The sequence below is a fragment of the Ophidiomyces ophidiicola genome, assembly GCF_022830035.1.
Source record: "Ophidiomyces ophidiicola strain CBS 122913 chromosome Unknown scaffold_8, whole genome shotgun sequence".
NCBI classification, from domain to species: Eukaryota; Fungi; Ascomycota; class Eurotiomycetes; order Onygenales; family Onygenaceae; genus Ophidiomyces; species Ophidiomyces ophidiicola.
Genome location: NW_026054648.1, coordinates 348,406 through 366,841, shown reverse-complemented (window position 1 = coordinate 366,841; position 18,436 = coordinate 348,406). Strand labels below are relative to the sequence as shown.

Here is an 18,436-nt window from a genome sequence, read left to right as displayed (position 1 = left end):
AGGATCAAGTGAAACTTCCTAGAGGATGGTAGGTGAAAGATTCAGAGGGCCCCAAAATATAGAGATGATTGTTAAGGAACATCTATAAAAGAGAAGTCTTCCTCAGTCCTCAAGCCCTGTTTTGTGCAAATTGTGAGCCATCAGCTAGGCCAGCCAGTATTTGACCACGTTCATTGAAGGATATTATTTCTCGTTTATTTCAAGCATTAGCTTAGAGTGCCCCCGGATCAAGATGATTCCAATCTTTGCCTTTCTTACCGTTCTCCTCGCGGCAGGCATTTCCGCTCTCCCACAAGCTGTACAAGATCCTCCGACGAGTCCCAAACCTGTCGATACCCCCCAGGTTAAGTTCGCCAAAGTACTTATGAACGAACTTAAGTCACGCTTCACGGTTGATACTGCAAAGCCCCCTCAGGGGGAAACCGACCCGAACTTCCAAGATGCGTGTCCTGCATTCTGGCTGTTCTGCCCCAAGGTTGGGTTTTATTATAGACACATCTTGAGGAAATTCGAGAGCGCCGATATTGATTATATAGTTCATGATGATACAAAACATTTTAACGCCGGAGCGAACGGAACGGATCCAGTTGAGGTCACTAGTGAGAAATCGGTCGCGGTATGGCATGCTCGTAGCCAAGGTTGGAAGGTTGGCGTCACTGCGACAGCTACATCTGACAAGGGTGCAATGAGCCTCAACATCGAATACTCGGATACAGTCACAATAACAGATATAAACACTAGCGTTATCAGAACCACCATGAAGTGCCCGGTCAACACCCTTTGCAAGATCGAAACCTGGAGCCTGTATGCGAAAGTCAGAGGGAAATGCGAGAGAATTCCTATGGTCAGATGCTCCGGAAATCGGAATATGTGCAGTGACAGTGACAATCTCGTCAATCGGGGTTGGACAGGCTGCCAGCAGTTCCTCAGCCCATATATGCAGTGTGACGACAAACGGTGGGTGGACTGTAGCTTTAACGTCCCAATCCAGGATAATGCTGGGAAGCCATATTCGGTCATCGTCCCAACCCAGTACAAACCCATATGAGTATGATTGGGGGTCAACTATCAGGTTGATGGGGGATGGAGAGAAAGAATGCTTTCTACCTTCGACAAGTGACGTGTAATCTATATGTATGTATGTATGTACCTTAGGGAGTTTTTACACCGCGCCCACCTTGCCGGGTCAGTGGTATTATTTATAAAATAGATCGCTATGTTATTTCCAAGTATCGTTCCTACTGACACTATAGCTCATATGCAAAGGCACTGGCCATATGATTAAGATTTGCTTGGGATCAAAATTTCCCTGCTTAGCAATTTACGGATAAAATTTTGAATCAGCGGGTCCTTGAACGCACGGAGTATAGAAAACTTTCCAGGATTCTTCTTATGCCCGTCTCGGTGGACAGTCACGGGAACTGGGATTTTGTTTTAGCGAACGCCGATGCCGACTTCCCCGCGGCTCAATGCAGCTTAGCGCCGGCCCAAATGACAGCAGGACCCACCTGGATGGCGTCAGTGCAGAGAGCCACCGCTAGTCCTCATTGGGCCTGGCACGCCCGCTCGGCGTCACATCTCGCGCCGTGCAAAGTCAAGAGCCGAGCGCACGCCGACGGTAGACTCAACGGGTGTGACCATATGGCTTCAAAATGGTCTCATTGCTCCTGTAGCGCCAGGGGATAAGGTGTGCCTCGTGAGTGTATTCTTCATCTTATTGCCTAGACGATTATCTGGAGCGGGCTCTTCCCTAACTATTTGAAGTTTTTATTCGTTGTCCCCTGAGGTCCTCGAATAATCTTTAAATCCAGGCCGGCTCGCACCTTCGCCTTGCTCCCTCTCGTTGATATCCTCCGCCTAGCTCCCGTGTTGATGTTCCCTTTGCGCATGCACCATTTTCCTTCAACACAACCTTCTTCCAAAATGACATTGAAGTCAACAGATTCATCAACACCGGTCATGACTGGTGACTTCCAGGCCCCCTCTCGAAAACGGAGACGTTTGTCACCAGAATCCTGGACTGACGATGAACCAAGCTCTTCTGTTTTTGGGCCGTCACTGCCTAGCCTCCCAAAGCGAGAATGCGACGACGAGACCGACCCCAGCGTGAAAGAACACCAACTACAGCTTGCAGAAAAGAATGTCGCGCCTTTCCTAACCAAGCATATTCGTGATCAACACGCTGCCATGAACCGATTTGAACCTCTCGAGACCCCAAATAGCTCTAAGAATCCGAATTCAAAGTACTGCTACCGCCATCGGCCCGATTTAAAATGCCGACGTCAGGCTGATGAGATCACGATGGACCATATGCAACAGGTACGGGCCGAAGGATGACTTGAACTCTCTTGAACTCCTTATTGACGCGTTATTCAACGCTTTAGGAACTACACACCTTATCACAAGGCGACCAACAAAGTATCGCGCTTTTCTGGTCCTTGTTTTCCGCCGCCCCGTCAAAACACCGTAACCTGATGCTTCAGGGCATTCTTGCCCAATGCTGTTTCCCCCAGCTCTCCTTTATCTCTGCTACCATCCGAGATCTTATTCGAATCGACTTCTTAAGCGCTCTACCACCTGAGATATCGTTCAAAATCTTGTGCTATCTCGATACAGCTTCGCTCTGCAAAGCAGCCCAGGTCTCACGTCGTTGGCGAGACTTGGCAGATGATGATGTTGTTTGGCATAGAATGTGCGAGCAACACATTGACAGGAAATGTAAAAAGTGTGGATGGGGCCTTCCTGTGTTGGATCGAAAACGCCTGAGAGATACAAAACGGCGGATTCAGCTGCGCGCTGCTGGCAGAGCGATAACCCCCAAATCAGCAACTCCAGAAGCCATCATTCCTGATGATGATTACTTCAAACCCCACTATCGCCCTTGGAAAGATGTTTATCGGGATCGATTTAAGGTTGGCATCAATTGGAAACATGGGAGATGCACTACGAAGATTTTTAAAGGGCATACCAACGGCGTAATGTGTCTTCAATTTGAAGACAATATTCTCGCGACTGGATCCTACGATACGACCATCAAAATTTGGGATACGGATACTGGGGAAGAATTGCGCACCCTTCGCGGGCATCAATCCGGCATTCGATGCTTGCAGTTCGATGATACAAAACTCATTAGTGGAAGCCTTGACCGGACAATTAAGGTCTGGAATTGGCGCACAGGAGAATGTATATCCACCTATACAGGTCACAATGGCGGCGTCATCTGCCTCCATTTTGACGCAACCACTCTTGCTTCAGGATCGATGGACCATACCGTCAAAATCTGGAACTTCCAGGACAAGTCCACACGAGTTCTACGGGGCCATGAAGACTGGGTCAACTCCGTGAAAATTGATTCTGCCTCTCGCACGGTAATTACCGCCTCGGACGATTCGACAATTCGACTTTGGGACCTTGACACGGGAAACTGCGTCCATACCTATACAGGGCATGTAGGCCAAGTCCAACACGTTGTATTCTTACCGCGAGAATTCGAATTCGAAGACCACGGCGGTGAAGATGCCCAGAGCATAACTTCCACTACAACCAACGCCGAAGCGGAATATGTCCATACCCACGACCATGTCACTACAGACGAAGCGTCGCTTTCCACATCTTTTCCCGTGCCCATGTCACCAGCTTTCGACACGCTCTTCAGGAATGGCCGGCCAACTCCTCCTAGATACATGGTCACCGCCTCGCTTGACTTAACTCTCCGGCTTTGGGAAGTGCCTACGGGGCGATGTCTGCGAACATTCTTCGGTCACATCGAAGGCGTTTGGGCGCTTGGTGCGGACACACTCCGAATCGTGTCTGGCGCGCATGACCACATGACAAAGGTGTGGTGTCCCAGAACCGGCCACTGCGAGAGAACATTCACAGGGCATACGGGGCCGGTGACATGCGTCGGTCTGAGCGAAAGCAGATTCGCAACGGGTAGCGAGGATTCGGAAGTGCGAATGTATAGCTTTAGGCCTTGAACCATGCGTGCTTCGTCATGTCGAGGTTACTTCATGTAGTACGCTGCTACCACCGATAGTGTCTAACAATAAGGCTTGTGGTGTTATTTATGCGCTGTTTACAGGTGATTCCAGCGTATCTAGTTGATCTCCATCTTTCACTAGATTTGAAAACCTCTTCTTGCTAGTTATGATACCCAATAATGACATACTTCGTATAATGGTATGGGTAGCTCTCTTACCTAAGCTTCCGCACGTCAAACCTTACCCACCACATTTTCACTACACAGCTAGTGATAGATATCACAATCTGCAACTACTTCACGAATACAACAGGAGATCAGAAGCTACCTACTTCACGGTCGAAGGCTGTCCTTGGATTCAGGTTCCTGAACCCACTGCAGTCCTGATTCTGCTTCACTTGCAGCTATGAATCTGACAGCCTCTGCATCTTTCAACATGCCAGTTCTTGGTGAAGCAGTGCAATGTCAGGGAACACACAAGGTATATACCTGATATCAATGAAGGTACGCCTTCATGGTACGAGGAGTATGAATTTCCTCACGAGTACTCCGCACGGTAACCAATTGGTTTAGCTGGCTACCTGGAAGCATGATTTCTATTTGAAGCAGCCCTCGTAGCCGTTGCACAGCCAACATGTCGCTGTTAACGTGTTGTTCTATTGAAATACCATTGCATTGAAGCCATTCCAGCACCTCTCCCTTGTTTGAAGTGTCCTCGGGGGACTAAACTCGCCTTTTCTCATCATCTACCGATATCGAATTCCTTCCACCCCTATCTGATGCACAGCGGCAGACCTCCATCGCGGAAAAGAGCCCATTCTGCCCATGCATCCCTCGCCAGCCGCAGTCGCAGCAGCAGCAGCAGCAGCCCGCCCTCCTATACCCCTCACAGCGGCGGCGGTGGCGGCGGCCCTTTAAGTCGCATGCTGCCGTCGCGAGGCGACCCCTTCCCACAAGGAACCACCACCGCCGCCGCCGCCGCCGCCGGGGGCCCTCCAGGCTCCTTCTCCAGCCGCGGTATACCCAGCCACGTGCTGCACCCCAGCAGCCCCCGACGCCGTGTACCCTCGCCGCACGTCCACGGCCCGCTGGGCGCGGCGCCGCGCGCACGGACGCGACCGGGATCGATGCGCCAGCCGCTGCCTGCGGGCGAGCTGCCGGGGCTTGCTGGCGCGGCGGTGGGTTCTCGGTGCGTGCGCAGCGAGTCGATGCCGGGCCGGATGGGGTCGCAGCGCAGTGACAAGGGCCGCCGTGGTCCGGCGGGGAGTAGGAGAGGAACAGGGCGTCCGGTTCCGACGGGTAATCCGTTTGGTGATATTGGTGTTGGGCAGGGTGCTACGCGTGGCCCGGTTGGAGCGTATTCGCGGCTACCGGGGCCGGGGTATTATCATGGGGGTGTTGGTGGGGTGGGTGGTTATCATGGCGGCGGCGGCGTTGGGATTAGAGAGTCTATGGACGAGTCACTGCGGTGTTTGAGGTTGTTCTCGGTCTGTTTGCTTATAGCATTGGTGATTGTAGCTATTATCATTGGGATCCTCAAGGGGACGGGGAAGATATAAGTATAGAAGATACACAATGAGATATATGAGATGCAATACTATGAATTTGATTTTGGTGTCTGGTGGCAATATCATCAAACATGGGCGGATGCTAACGTATTCACAGAATAGAAAGGGTGTGGGGGTAGGTATGTACATACATATGTACAAAAGTACGTGGGGTGAAAAGGGGGGATACAGGACAGAAGTAGAAAGGTAACACCGAAGCCATCTCCAATAACATCAAGTCTATATAGATAGGGCTGCATCCAGCCGGCAAGCAAGAAACATGGTCATGAGGCAAGTCGCTACTTTAATATTTCGGCGTGGGGCCGCTCCTTTTCCTTGCGGCGTCCATGCGCACCCGGCCCCTGAAATGCTCACGAAATTGCATGCGCTGCAGCGTGCCCAGTCCCACGGTCAGAATGAGCAGGCCCGCCCATATGCAGGTCACGATGGCGCCGATGGGGAAGATGCCTAACGAGACGCCCGGGATGACGAACTTGGTGGCGGCGGCCATGATGGCGGGCAGCTGGGCGGCGGCGTCGGGAAACGTGATGTTGTTGGGAGATTGGTCTTCGTTCATTAAAAATCCAGTAACGTATGAAAGAGTATCGGATGATAGCGCAGTAGAAACGGAATCGTTGGAAGCAGATCGAGTGGTGATGGTGATGTTGGGAAGCAGAATGATGCGCAGGTCTTGCCTAAGGGAAGGGTTAGATCTCTAGGATTCTGGGTATGTGATATAAAAACAACGTACAAGCTCAGTTTTTCGATCTGGAGAAGCTGGTCCAGGCGTCCTATGTGTCTGAAATCCTGCAGCAACATAGGACTATTGGGACCCGTGGGCACGTTCGACTGTAATCGATTGGGCGACGAAACGGTGGCGGATGGGATGATCATTTCCAGCGTATACTGAGAGGTTGGCACTCCTGCAAAGCCACCGGAGGGCGGCGACACCTGGTACAGCCGGATGTCTGCGGCAAAGGTGCCGGTCGTGGCGTTGAAGAAGGGGATGTTATAGCAGGCGGCCAGGCCGGACGGGTTGATGACTCTGCGCACACGGCCCAGGGCGGTCACGCAGGACGACGTGGCGGTCTCGTTGAACTGCTGCTCGTTGACGGGCGGGGTCGACTGCGGCGGGGAGGCCTGCTGCGGCTGCGGGGCCCTGCGCACCCAGCGGGCGTCGTGGGCCAGCTGGCTGAGGGCATCGCGGCGCAGATTGAGGTGAGGCAGGGAGGGCGCGAGAAGGAAGGGCAGGGTGAGGTCGGAGGTCGCGACGACGGGGCGGGCGAGGCCGCATAACTGAGCCAGGCACACGAGAGTCGCGATGACCCGCATCATGGACAGCCACCGGGCGGCGGGCGGCAGGCCCGGGGACGAACAGGTGGTGGCAGACGTCCTCGCTTGGTTATCCGGCGCCGCAGCTGGTGATTCTGACCATGAATGCTGAGGGTGTCCACCGTCCAGCGGCAAGGGTTCGGTCGATCGATGGCGGGCTTAGAGCGCGGCCGGCGCAGAAGGCATGCTCTTGAGGACGTGACGGCGAGAGCAGCGAGCGGTCGACGACGACGAGAGTGGTGCAGAGAAGACAGGCCAGGCCAGGCGACGGCGAGATGTAGATAACCAGCGAGCAGGCGCAGAGAACGAGAGCAAGAAAGGGGCGGGCAGGTCTCGCTCGCTAACTATACGGGCTGCAGGCACAGGCGCAGGCGCAGGCGCAGGCCACGGCCGGGAGCCGGCGGCCGGGCGGGCAAGACACGCAGCGCCTCACCATCGCCGCCGCCGCGCCTCCGCGCCGGGCCTGCGACAGGGGCTGGCACGCCGCCGGTTTGACGATCGCCGCCCCAAGCGCGGTCTGGCCGGCCAGTCAGTGACTAACTACATGACAGGTCTGGCGCCGTGGTTCCAAACACCGCGCTGCCCATAGATACACCCGTCCGGGCTGTGCGAGCGACGCAGCGCCCGCCGCCTGCGAAACCGACTGATTAACTAGCGGCCTGGCCTCGCTTCACGGCGTCACCATCGCACTAGCCCCAGCCCGCCCGCCTGTTCCAGCGCGCGCTGCATGTTTCCCAAGCTCACGTCAGTCAGTCACACACGCCGGCCAGTCTGGAGCTGTGCTGTACTATGCTGTGCTACGCTGCGCTGTGCTGTGCGACTCTTGCACCAGGCTCGCTGTCGCTGTCCTGCCGCGCGACCGTGATGGTCGCATGCGCTGTGCCGCCCGGCCCAGTTTGATATCGCGACCCAGGCCCACGCCCACGCCCAACGCCCGCGGCCGTTTGATGCCCTCGACAGCACACCTGGAACACCGAGATTCCGCCGGTTGCAAGCTGCAGGATCGCTTGTTTTCAATCCCTTAAAACGGTTTGAGCTGTCCTCCTGGAACACCGAGATTCGTCCGGTTGCAGGTCGACCCCGCGACTGCATTGCTGCTGCTCTCATCAACATATCACCCGCTCATGCTTGGTGCTTGGTGCATGGTGTGCGCACTGGCTAGCTAGCTAGTTAACGAACTAACTACTGACTTGTCCGTCGCAGAGATGCGCCCGCCCGGCCATTATTCTCGCCAATCGACACCCGAGTCCGCCAGCGTCCCGTGCGGCATCGAGATCGCCCTCCACGGACCGACGACTGGCTCCTTGACTAGCTGCGCTGCTCTCCAGGCCCCCGAAAAGCATACTTACCCGCCGGTGGAGCGCGCGGCTACAGCGTGCCTGCCCAGACGGCCGGGCGTGCAGTGATGTGCACTCGGAGGAATCTGCCATGAATCCCCCGGCTCCTACCGGCCCCTGCATATCGCATCTGTGATATATCCTTTACACCGCGAAGCATTGCTCGTGCATCAGATGGCCCTGGCAGCGCCGTTGCGAGTCGCAAGTCCCTGGGAAACACCACCGCCAATTTCCAGAGCACGCCCGACAGCCCTGGTGGCCGCTTCACCCCCACCCCGTGAGCGCGAAACAATGGCCCTTCCCCCCTCTTGCTGCTCATTTTGCCCGTCTGGTCCTGGAAATTGGCCTAGTCCCCAATGCCACCTGCGCATCTTCATACCGTTCGCGCAAGGCCTGGGTGGGTACTTCGTTCGGAGATATCTTGCTGCTTCTATCCGGACCGTAAGACTCGCTCGTGATGGCACCAAACAAACAATTAACTATTCTGAAGAGAACTAGAGTTGTATACGTGTCGTTCCCGAGAAATCCCCAGACAAGTAACTACCCGATGGTGCATTTCGGAGAGATTTTTCATTTCTTTCGTGTTTTAAAGGCCCTGTGCATTGACAGCACATACTTCCAATCTTCCCTCGATGCCAATACTGGACCCTTTTTGCCTAGAAAACGTGGCTAGGAAGTAACTACGGAGTAGATAACTTGGATAGGGCTGTCTCAGGACTATTCCCTATATATGGCCACCCACGCCCAGTACCAAGCGCGGCCAAACCTGGTGGGATCCAAACTTTCCTATCGACCATGCCATATTTTAGCATCCTTCCAAAAGCCTAATGCCAGGCCCGGGAACATCAAAAATCCGTCCATACGGAAGTATACTGTATCCGGCCTAGAAGTCGGGTCGACTGCTCTGGATGAGGTCATGTTGAACCTTACCATGTGCTGGTGTATATACTTAGAATCCGGATTACTCCGGATTACCATCTAAAGGACGACACGACAGGACATGCGATGCCGTGAGCAAGTGCCATGAGCGACAGAATATGGAGACCTCCCGTGAGGCTTTGATTTCTTCAGGAGAGCCGTCGGAGACCCGGCTGGTCTACGTAACCAACCTCCAGGCCGAATCCAAGCCAAGGACTCCCTCAAACTGGTTTAAACGCGTTGCTTCTGCTTCGTTCTGCTTTGGACAGTGAGTACTCGGTTGCCAAGATGTGCTTGCTGTAGCTGATCTAGCTACTCATCTATCATAGTCGTCAAGGCACCAGTGAAGTGACAGAAAAGACCTCCGAAAAACGCGAGCCAGGCAGGTTCGACCCGTCGTTGAAGTCCGTTCTTAAACGTGAGCGAGGCGGTGCTGCTGCCAAACCTCGGCGGAGAGGCTTGGGCCGCCGCTGGGCGGTTTGAACTGTCCCCATGTTATTAGTTACCTACTGCGTACTTCCCGAGCTTTGCATTACCCTGCGCTCCGAGTTTTACCTGGCTTGTCGGTGAATAGTATGTCTCAACAGAGTCAACGCTTCCTAATCCCAATGTCCAATCGGTGTTCCCTAGCGTTGGCGGGAAGACGCCATGGTGAGCTAGTTAGTTATCTAAACTGAGTCGGTATCAAGCGACCCAAACTATCAGATAGCTAGACAGAAGCAAATAATAGCCTGGCGTGCATTTTTTGGTAAAAGTCCATACTATCCATTGCCCATGGTCTACCGTCGTTAACTAACTAGTAACTAACTACCGATCTATATGCATCGTGTTTTGAAAATGTCTAAAATTTTTGTAAACAAAGACTCAACCATCGCAGAGAGCCCAGTGAGACTCCAAAATTGTTCGTAATTACTTTTCTTTTCTATTGCATCTTTTTTATTTCCTTTTCGTAGAATTAATAATCTTTTTCTTGATATGTTTCGGCATCTTCTTCGCCCGCTGTTCCCGCTTTTCCTCCTTAACCTGACGCTTGTGGTCGCGCTTCACATCTTTGTCTTCAAATCTTTTCCCACGCGGCGGCTTCTTGGCGAATAGGTCGTCGTCCTCGTCCTCCTCACCCTCTGACTCTCCTTCTGACACCGAAACGCCTCCGGATTCGTCCGAGCCCTCGTCAACGACGACGGCGCTCGCGCGTTGTTCCTCATCACCTACACGAGCTTTCCCGCGGGAAGCTAGCAGGTTGCGGTACACAAGATCTTCTCCCTCACCTGCTTTGAGCTTCTCGACGTCGCGTTCAACGTCATACACTTGTTCAAGCGTTTGAGGGATGTACTGCTGTCTGAACACTGCAGTGTCAATCTCGGTAGCCTCCGTGTCATGAGTCTCTGTTCTATGGGCGAAAAGGCTCTCCAATTCCTGGATCATTTGGTCGTTGCACCCATCTACCATCCGAGGTCCCTCTGGAGACAGGATAAATTCAAACACCGTGGGCTCAGGAAGGGTATCGACGCCCTTTCGGCCGAAGAAGTCGCTGACGTTCTTGATATCCATACGCAGGAACTCCAAACTGCGCGGATGGTCATGTTCAACACTCTGACTTACATCAATGATAAACAGTTTGTGTTTGTGGTATAGGATATTATACTCGCTCAGATCAGCATGCACTAATCGGCAGTCTTGGTACATGGTCCTCATGTACCCAATCAGCTCCATGTAAAGAGCCCGCCATCGGGCTTCTGGGTCTGCATCCTGTAATTCGACGTCCTTCAAACGAGGTGCAGGAAGACCCTTGGAATTTCCAAGAAAACCCATGGCAAGAACGTGCAACCGTAGGTACAGTGGTTCTGGACAAGGAATTCCGGCTGCATAAATGCGTTTGAGATTCCGCATTTCTTTTTCGGCCCATACCTTGACCATGGCCCGATTGTTGGACTTGTTGTATCCCTGTCGGAACCTAAACTCTCCTGTGACGTATTTATCACGGTCCTTGAATACTAGAATGCTTGTTTTATAGACCTTGATCGCACGTTGTACGGGCTCTCCGTCTTCACCGTCGGGATAGGAAACAGCGTGGTAAACATTGGCTTCTTTGCCTGTCGACAAACATCCATTAACCTCTGATATAACATTTCTGTTGATCATTTGCAATAGCAACATTCTCGTTCGCGGGTCCAACACTTGTTCAGATGTTGCCCTGTCGCTCTTGTCGGCGCCTTTGGAGGTCCGGCCTCCAAGGCCGGATTGCGTATCATCGAGCCGTAATTTTGCAGCATGTCTAGAAAGCGCCGATATCTGGTCATCGATCTTTGCATGGGTATTTATGGTAGGCTTTTGCGGGTTGCTTTTTGGGTAGGATGACTTCGGCGCATTTGCGTCTGCCGCGACCTCGTTCAAGCGGCGTTGACGGTTGTATGTTTTTGTAAAATCGGCTGGGTTTGAGGAGAGGAAGTCTTCATCATCAAGATCTTCCGCAAATATATCATCGTAATATTCATCCTCTTCCTCCTTTATGCCCTGAGAATTTTGCTGTGCAGCTTCATTTGGTGGGGCATCGGAATTTTGGTCAAGCACAACGCCGGGGGCAGGAGCTCCGGTGTCCTCCAACTTTGCTGTCTCTGCCGATGCCATTCTGAATCGAGAGCGTCGCACTAGCTTGGTACGTATCCTTTCTGAAGTAGAACGAAAAAAATGAAGAATATACCCCCCACTGCCACCTTGAGAAATTGCTGTGTGACGTAGAATCACCTGTCGGCTAAATTGTTTCACCGATCCCCACCCCGCCTAACCCTAATTTCCCAATCTGGAACGCGTCGGGGGTTGGCCTATTGAGCCCGACGCGTTATCAACCCGCCAGGGAGTTTTTGGGGATAAAGGGTGCTGCGCCGTTCATTACGGACATATTTAGCTCCCTGAGCTTAAAAACGCGTCGCTTATGACGGTTCTCTGGAGTCTTTAAGCATTCCTCCGCTGTCGCCAAAATGTTCGTTAAGCAGATCATTATCCAAGGCTTCAAGAGGTATGACATGGAGTGAACGTGCCCCCATCCTCATGGTAGCATTGCTGATGTTGGGCGCGATTATAGCTACAAAGACCAGACCGTCATTGAGCCCTTTTCACCCAAGCACAATGTCATTGTCGGCCGCAATGGATCTGGAAAGAGTAACTTTTTCGCCGCAATTCGGTTTGTTCTTAGCGATGCCTATACGCATATGGGCAGGGAGGAGCGCCAGGCATTACTACACGTACGGACTGTGGTGGTTATGCTTCATGGCCGCTGGAGAATGCTAATTCCAAATAGGAGGGATCCGGGTCCGCCGTGATGTCCGCGTACGTTGAGATTATTTTTGATAACTCCGACGATCGGTTTCCAACTGGAAAGTCGGAATTAATATTGCGCCGTACTATTGGGTTGAAGAAAGATGAGTACACTTTGGATCGCAAAAATGCCACGAAGGCAGACGTGATGAACTTGCTGGAATCGGCTGGCTTTTCTCGCTCAAACCCATACTACATTGTCCCTCAAGGTCGCGTAACGACATTGACCAATATGAAAGACACAGAACGTCTGGTTCTACTCAAGGAGGTTGCTGGGACACAAGTATATGAGGCGCGCCGTGCGGAGTCATTGAAAATTATGAACGAGACGAACAACAAGATCTCTAAAATTGATGAATTACTAGACTACATCAATGAGCGCCTCGGGGAGCTAGAAGAGGAGAAAGATGAACTCAGGAATTTTCAGGAAAAGGATAGGGAAAGAAGATGTCTTGAATATACAATTTATTCGCGCGAACAAAATGAAATTGCTGGTGCACTGGAAAACATCGAAAACCAAAGGCAGACCGGAGTCGAAGATACGGATGTGAATCGCAATAGATTCATTCAGGGGGAAAATGATATCGCCCAGGTTGATACTGAGATCGCCGAAAGGAAACAGCAAATAGAATTGCTGAAAGTGGAAAAATCTCAGTTAGAGGACGATCGTCGAGACGCTTTTCGAACTCTCGCTCAGGCGGAGCTGCAAGGGAGAACGCTTGCGGAAGGACAATCTGCCGCTCAGCAAGCCAAAGCCCGACATGAGGCAGATCTAAGTGCAGTCCAGAAAGCAATAAAGGAGCGTGAGGCGGAACTAGAAGAACTTCTCCCACAATTCAATGCTCTGAAGGCAGAGGAAGAAGTGTCTAGAGGAAAATTGACTGAAGCCGAAACCAGTCGTCAAAGGCTCTATGCTAAACAGGGCCGTATCTCGAGGTTTAAAAACAAGTCAGAGAGAGACAAATGGCTACAGAAGGAAATACAAGATACTTACACCTCCCTCTCAACAGTCAAAGCCGTACGCATGCAAACAGCAGAAGAAATAACTCAGCTGGAAGGTGAAATTGCGTTGCTCGAACCTGAAACAGAAAAGCTTCGGAAACAACTTGATGGAAGAGGGGATGCCATGCAATCTATAGAACAAGAAGTCCTCGCAGCAAAGGAGGAGCGTGATAGTCTGATGGACCAGAGAAAGTATGTTATCCAATTTCCCGTAAACATGCCAAAACGTTACTCATAGTACTTAGGGAATTATGGAGAGAGGAGGCCAAACTTGACTCAATATTATCTAATGCCTCTCAAGAAGTCAATCGTGCAGAGAGGAATTTATCGCATATGATGGATTATAATACAAGCCGTGGGATTGCCTCGGTTCGGCGGATAAAACAACAACTCGATCTTGATGGTGTGTATGGGACGTTAGCTGAACTGTTCGAAGTTAGCGACAGATACCGCACAGCCGTTGAAGTAACTGCCGGACAAAGTCTTTTCCATTATGTCGTTGATACCGATGAGACTGCTACGAAGGTATTAGAGATTCTACAGAAAGAAAAGGCGGGACGGGTGACCTTTATGCCACTCAATCGACTCAAGCCCAGACCGAGTAATCTCCCAAGGGCCAGTGATACCATCCCGATGATTGAAAAGCTCCAATATGATTCGAAATACGAAAAGGCATTCCTGCAAGTTTTTGGCCGGACGATCATCTGCCCAAACCTTCAGGTTGCTTCCCAGTATGCGCGTAGCCATGGTATCAATGCTATCACTCCAGATGGTGATAGATCAGATAAACGAGGTGCGTTGACAGGAGGTTTCCATGATTCTCGCGTGTCACGACTTGAGGCAATACGGACTGTGTCGAAGTGGCGTGATGAGTTTGAATCAAAGAGGAACAGGGGCACTGAGATTCGGGGGGAGCTCGAAAAGATGGATCAACTTATTACAAGGGCTGTTGGGGAATTGCAAAAACTCGAGCAAAGAAAGCAACAGCTACAAGGAAGCAATGCTCCTCTGCGACAAGAAATTAAAAGCAAACGTGATATTCTTCTTAACAAGACGGATACCATCGAAGCAAAACGCCGTGCACTGAAGAACATCGAAGGAAATTTAAATGTTCTTACTGATCAAATCGGTGCACACGAAGAAGAATTATCAACGCCATTTGAAAAGGCTCTCTCAAACGATGAGGAGACTCGTCTTGAAAAGTTGAGCTCCACAGTCCAGGACCTTCGACGGCAACACTCGGAGCTATCTAGCAAAAGAAGTGAGATTGAGACTAGAAAGTCGATCTTAGAAGTCGAGCTTCGAGAAAATCTTCATCCCCGCCTTGACCAGCTAATTGCCAGTGATCTAGATGCAAGCGAGGACTCCATTCAAGGAAACTTGAAGGAGAGCCAACGCCAAATCAAAAAAAAGAATAAGGAACTGGAGAAGCTCAACTCTCAAGTCCAGAAACTGGAAGACCAAATTGAAGAGGGAAATACGGAAGTTGTTCAACTTGAACAACGTAAGGCAGAAATCAGACGTGAACTCGATGAGCTTTCTAAGTCTATCGAAAAACATCAACGTCGTATGGAGAAGAGCATGCAAAAGAAGGCCGCATTGACAAAGCAGGCCGCTGAATGCAGTGCTAACATCCGTGATCTGGGAGTCCTGCCAGACGAAGCCTTCACCAAGTTCAAGAATACAGACTCCAATGCAGTTGTGAAGCGATTACACAAAGTCAATGAAGCGCTGAAGAAGTATTCCCATGTCAACAAGAAGGCGTTTGAGCAGTACAATAACTTCACAAAACAAAGAGAAACTTTGATGAAGCGACGAGAAGAGCTGGATGCGTCTCATAAATCCATCGATGAGCTGATTATGGTTCTTGATCAGCGGAAAGACGAAGCCATTGAGCGAACATTCAAGCAGGTGTCTCGCGAATTCGCCAAGATATTCGAAAAGCTGGTTCCAGCAGGACGAGGCAGACTGATCATTCAGAGGAAGACGGATCCTACCAATCGTCAAGACGATGACATTGATTCCGACGATGAAGATGCTCGTCGTAGCGTTGAGAACTATGTTGGTGTAGGGATCAGTGTAAGCTTCAATAGTAAGCATGACGACCAGCAACGAATTCAGCAGTTGAGTGGAGGCCAGAAAAGTAAGCAATACCCTAAATCTGAGCTCCCATTGTCAAGTTGTCTAGACTAACACAGTATGACTAGGTCTTTGTGCTCTGGCTCTCGTTTTCTCCATCCAGGCGTGTGACCCTGCCCCGTTCTATCTCTTTGACGAGATAGATGCCAACTTGGACGCTCAGTATCGTACGGCTGTTGCACAGATGCTGAAGTCTATATCGGAAGAAACCAACGGACAGTTTATCTGTACTACTTTCAGACCGGAGATGCTCCACGTAGCGGAGAAGTGCTATGGTGTTAGCTTCCGGAGCAAGGCCAGTACCATTGACGTGGTCTCTAGGGACGAGGCGTTGAAGTTTGTGGAGGAGCAGAAAGTGTAAACCCAACGGGATGATAATTGTTCTACCCTTTCTTTTCCTGGAGTTTAAATGAATATGGCGTTGACTTTGTGAAGACAGTTTAATGATTACTGCGCCGGATGGACCAAGTGTATTCTATGCTATGCAACCAGATCTATAATATCTACTATCTAACAGCCAAATGAAACCAAATACCCAATAACGCTAATATCTAAGAGGCAGCTTTTAGCAAAGCTGCCTTTTCCATTCCTACAGTAGGATCACTAAGTTTTCGGGGCGGCTCTCCCGTCCATTCTGAAACGACGTCTTCGGGAACATCCCGCACAAGTACATGGATGTGCTCTAGAGACCTTACACTCTGCAGCGACGTCCAGTTCTTGAACCACATTACGCGGTCCTTCGCATCCGTAAACTCACCCACCAATCGACCCACGAACACCTTCTGCACAAACGCATCAATCAGCGCTCTAGATTCGGGAGTAAGGTCACCAATACGCTCATCCACAGCAATCCGATTCTTCACCCACACCACGACATGGGTGACGTCGGGGGTAACGCCATAAGGCCAATCATTCCGAAGAATTTTATAATCTCGAGCATCAGCAAAGGGTGTTGCGTTGGCACAGTGGGTGTCGGGATCGAGGTCGAGGGGCCAGTGAAGGCGTTCGAGACAGATATAATTCGTGATAGTTTCGTACAGTCCTTTGATGTCGGCTGACCACTTGATATAGTTGGCCAAGTCAGACGGTTTTCTCTTGAAGAGATGGAGGGAATTGGCAGCTGCAGGCGGGGGGGTTGGTGGGAACAGCGGTTAGCAATGTCCCCGTACTCGTCTTGGAGTATTGTAGGGTCTAAAAGCAGGAAGGTAGACGCGGGCGCAAGAACCTATGATGCATTTCAGATTGTCCCAGTCATGGTAGACGAACTCCTCGTCTGTCTGAGACAGGATCTCTCGGTCCAGCGCCGTTAGGTGGAAGGGCGCCGGGGCGGAAATCGGCGCCGCAGGCATTGTTTCTTTGGCTACCGGCAGACAAAAGCGCTCAGTCAAGCCGGGGCCGCGGGGCGGTGGTCTGGAGCTCGTGTCGCCCAGAAAGGCCGAGTTCCCTCCCCCGCCGACGTGAGGGGGAAGAGGCTGGTCGGCAAAGGGCGCCAGGGGCCGCCTTACATAAGCCCCGCCAGAGCCGCGATCGGCTGATTGTTGAGGAATCTTTTTCCGCAGTTGGTGCGCCAGTCCGGAGCTGCGAACGAATATCAACTACTTCAACGCCCGTCTCGCCCGCTTTCTCGCCCGTTTGGCGGTACCTCCGGCGCTCTCCCGTTCAATTCACTTCGTCGCTCAACAAGAACGTTGCACAAGATGAGGTTTGTTTGTTTACGCTTGAACCTAGAGTCTATTGGAGCTGCGTCCCAGCTGACCCTCCCTGCAATAGCTCCTGGAAGTCCTCCGAGAACATCAACGGGGTCTATATCCCCTCCGCCCTCCTGATCTTTGGCACTACGCTTGTGAAGAAGGAATGGGTGCTGTATGCGACAGCTCTTGCGTTCGTGCTTTCGGCTTGGAAAATCCTCAGTAACCGTCCGTCTGCTCGGCCTCCGGCGCTCGGCCGCCGCCTCCCTCGTGTAATTGTACTAATGAAGCATATTGCATGATGTAGGGCCGCGGAAGGTTTTGAAACCAACCGAATTCCAAAAGTTTGTGCTCAAGGACAAAACAGTGGTCTCTCACAATGTCTGCATATATCGATTTGCCCTCCCAAAACCGACCGATATCCTTGGCCTTCCTATCGGCCAGCACATTTCTCTTGCTGCCACTGTCCCCGGCCAATCGAAAGAAATCGTGCGCTCCTACACCCCTATTTCCTCTGACGATGATGCCGGCTATTTTGATGTCCTCATCAAGTCCTACCCACAAGGAAACATCTCCAAGTATATGACAACCCTTCGTATTGGTGACAATATGAAAGTGCGTGGTCCAAAGGGAGCTATGGTATACACCCCAAACATGGTCCGTCATATGGGTATGATTGCTGGAGGTACCGGTATCACTCCCATGCTCCAGGTTATCAAGGCCATTATCAAGGGTAGACCCCGAAACGGAGGAAATGACACGACTGAAATCGATTTCATCTTCGCCAATGTTAATCCAGATGATATTCTCCTCAAGGAAGAACTGGACGAGCTCTGCAAAGAGGATGACAAGTTCCGTGTTCACTACGTGCTCAACAACCCACCGGAGAAGTGGACTGGTGGTGTTGGATTCGTCACTGCCGACATGATCAAGGTAAGCGGTTGATAGCAATCATTTCGCACCACCGGCCCAATGTTAACGCAGAATTTTAGGCCAAGCTCCCTCCCCCAGCAAGTGACATGAAACTTCTTATCTGTGGTCCTCCACCCATGGTCAGCGCCATGAAGAAGGCCACTGAATCCTTAGGATACAAGAAAGCCAACCTTGTCAGCAAGCTTGAAGACCAAGTCTTCTGCTTCTAATAAATTAGATATTCTATGTGCTATTAGATATCGGACG

The 18,436-nt window shown here is 51.5% G+C and overlaps 8 protein-coding genes across 8 annotated transcripts; 5 read left to right on the top strand and 3 right to left on the bottom strand.

The window, feature by feature from the left end:
* Positions 1-232: 232 nt before the first annotated feature.
* Positions 233-1,048, top strand: LOZ57_002804 (uncharacterized protein; the record flags this gene model as incomplete). The annotated part of the gene is made up of 1 exon (XM_049251865.1): positions 233-1,048. One exon carries the CDS (start codon positions 233-235, stop codon positions 1,046-1,048), a length of 816 nt encoding a protein of 271 aa, XP_049109183.1.
* Positions 1,049-1,923: 875 nt separating this feature from the next.
* On the top strand, positions 1,924-3,977 carry LOZ57_002803 (uncharacterized protein; the record flags this gene model as incomplete). Its single annotated transcript, XM_049251864.1, has 2 exons — positions 1,924-2,319; positions 2,385-3,977. The coding sequence occupies 2 exons, from the start codon at positions 1,924-1,926 to the stop codon at positions 3,975-3,977; spliced, it is 1,989 nt and encodes a 662-aa protein (XP_049109182.1).
* A 1,853-nt stretch (positions 3,978-5,830) lies between these two features.
* LOZ57_002802 (uncharacterized protein) lies at positions 5,831-6,858 on the bottom strand (the record flags this gene model as incomplete). Its single annotated transcript, XM_049251863.1, has 2 exons — positions 5,831-6,221; positions 6,278-6,858. The coding sequence occupies 2 exons, from the start codon at positions 6,856-6,858 to the stop codon at positions 5,831-5,833; spliced, it is 972 nt and encodes a 323-aa protein (XP_049109181.1).
* Positions 6,859-9,232: 2,374 nt separating this feature from the next.
* LOZ57_002801 (uncharacterized protein) lies at positions 9,233-9,596 on the top strand (the record flags this gene model as incomplete). Its single annotated transcript, XM_049251862.1, has 2 exons — positions 9,233-9,381; positions 9,443-9,596. 2 exons carry the CDS (start codon positions 9,233-9,235, stop codon positions 9,594-9,596), a joined length of 303 nt encoding a protein of 100 aa, XP_049109180.1.
* Positions 9,597-10,049: 453 nt separating this feature from the next.
* Positions 10,050-11,741, bottom strand: rio1 (Serine/threonine-protein kinase rio1; the record flags this gene model as incomplete). Its single annotated transcript, XM_049251861.1, has 1 exon — positions 10,050-11,741. The coding sequence occupies one exon, from the start codon at positions 11,739-11,741 to the stop codon at positions 10,050-10,052; it is 1,692 nt and encodes a 563-aa protein (XP_049109179.1).
* A 350-nt stretch (positions 11,742-12,091) lies between these two features.
* On the top strand, positions 12,092-15,930 carry SMC3 (Structural maintenance of chromosomes protein 3; the record flags this gene model as incomplete). The annotated part of the gene is made up of 5 exons (XM_049251860.1): positions 12,092-12,129; positions 12,196-12,355; positions 12,412-13,622; positions 13,676-15,573; positions 15,638-15,930. 5 exons carry the CDS (start codon positions 12,092-12,094, stop codon positions 15,928-15,930), a joined length of 3,600 nt encoding a protein of 1,199 aa, XP_049109178.1.
* A 190-nt stretch (positions 15,931-16,120) lies between these two features.
* On the bottom strand, positions 16,121-16,918 carry LOZ57_002798 (uncharacterized protein; the record flags this gene model as incomplete). The annotated part of the gene is made up of 2 exons (XM_049251859.1): positions 16,121-16,689; positions 16,795-16,918. 2 exons carry the CDS (start codon positions 16,916-16,918, stop codon positions 16,121-16,123), a joined length of 693 nt encoding a protein of 230 aa, XP_049109177.1.
* Positions 16,919-17,266: 348 nt separating this feature from the next.
* Positions 17,267-18,399, top strand: CBR1 (NADH-cytochrome b5 reductase; the record flags this gene model as incomplete). The annotated part of the gene is made up of 4 exons (XM_049251858.1): positions 17,267-17,271; positions 17,340-17,485; positions 17,565-18,190; positions 18,250-18,399. 4 exons carry the CDS (start codon positions 17,267-17,269, stop codon positions 18,397-18,399), a joined length of 927 nt encoding a protein of 308 aa, XP_049109176.1.
* Positions 18,400-18,436: the final 37 nt, after the last annotated feature.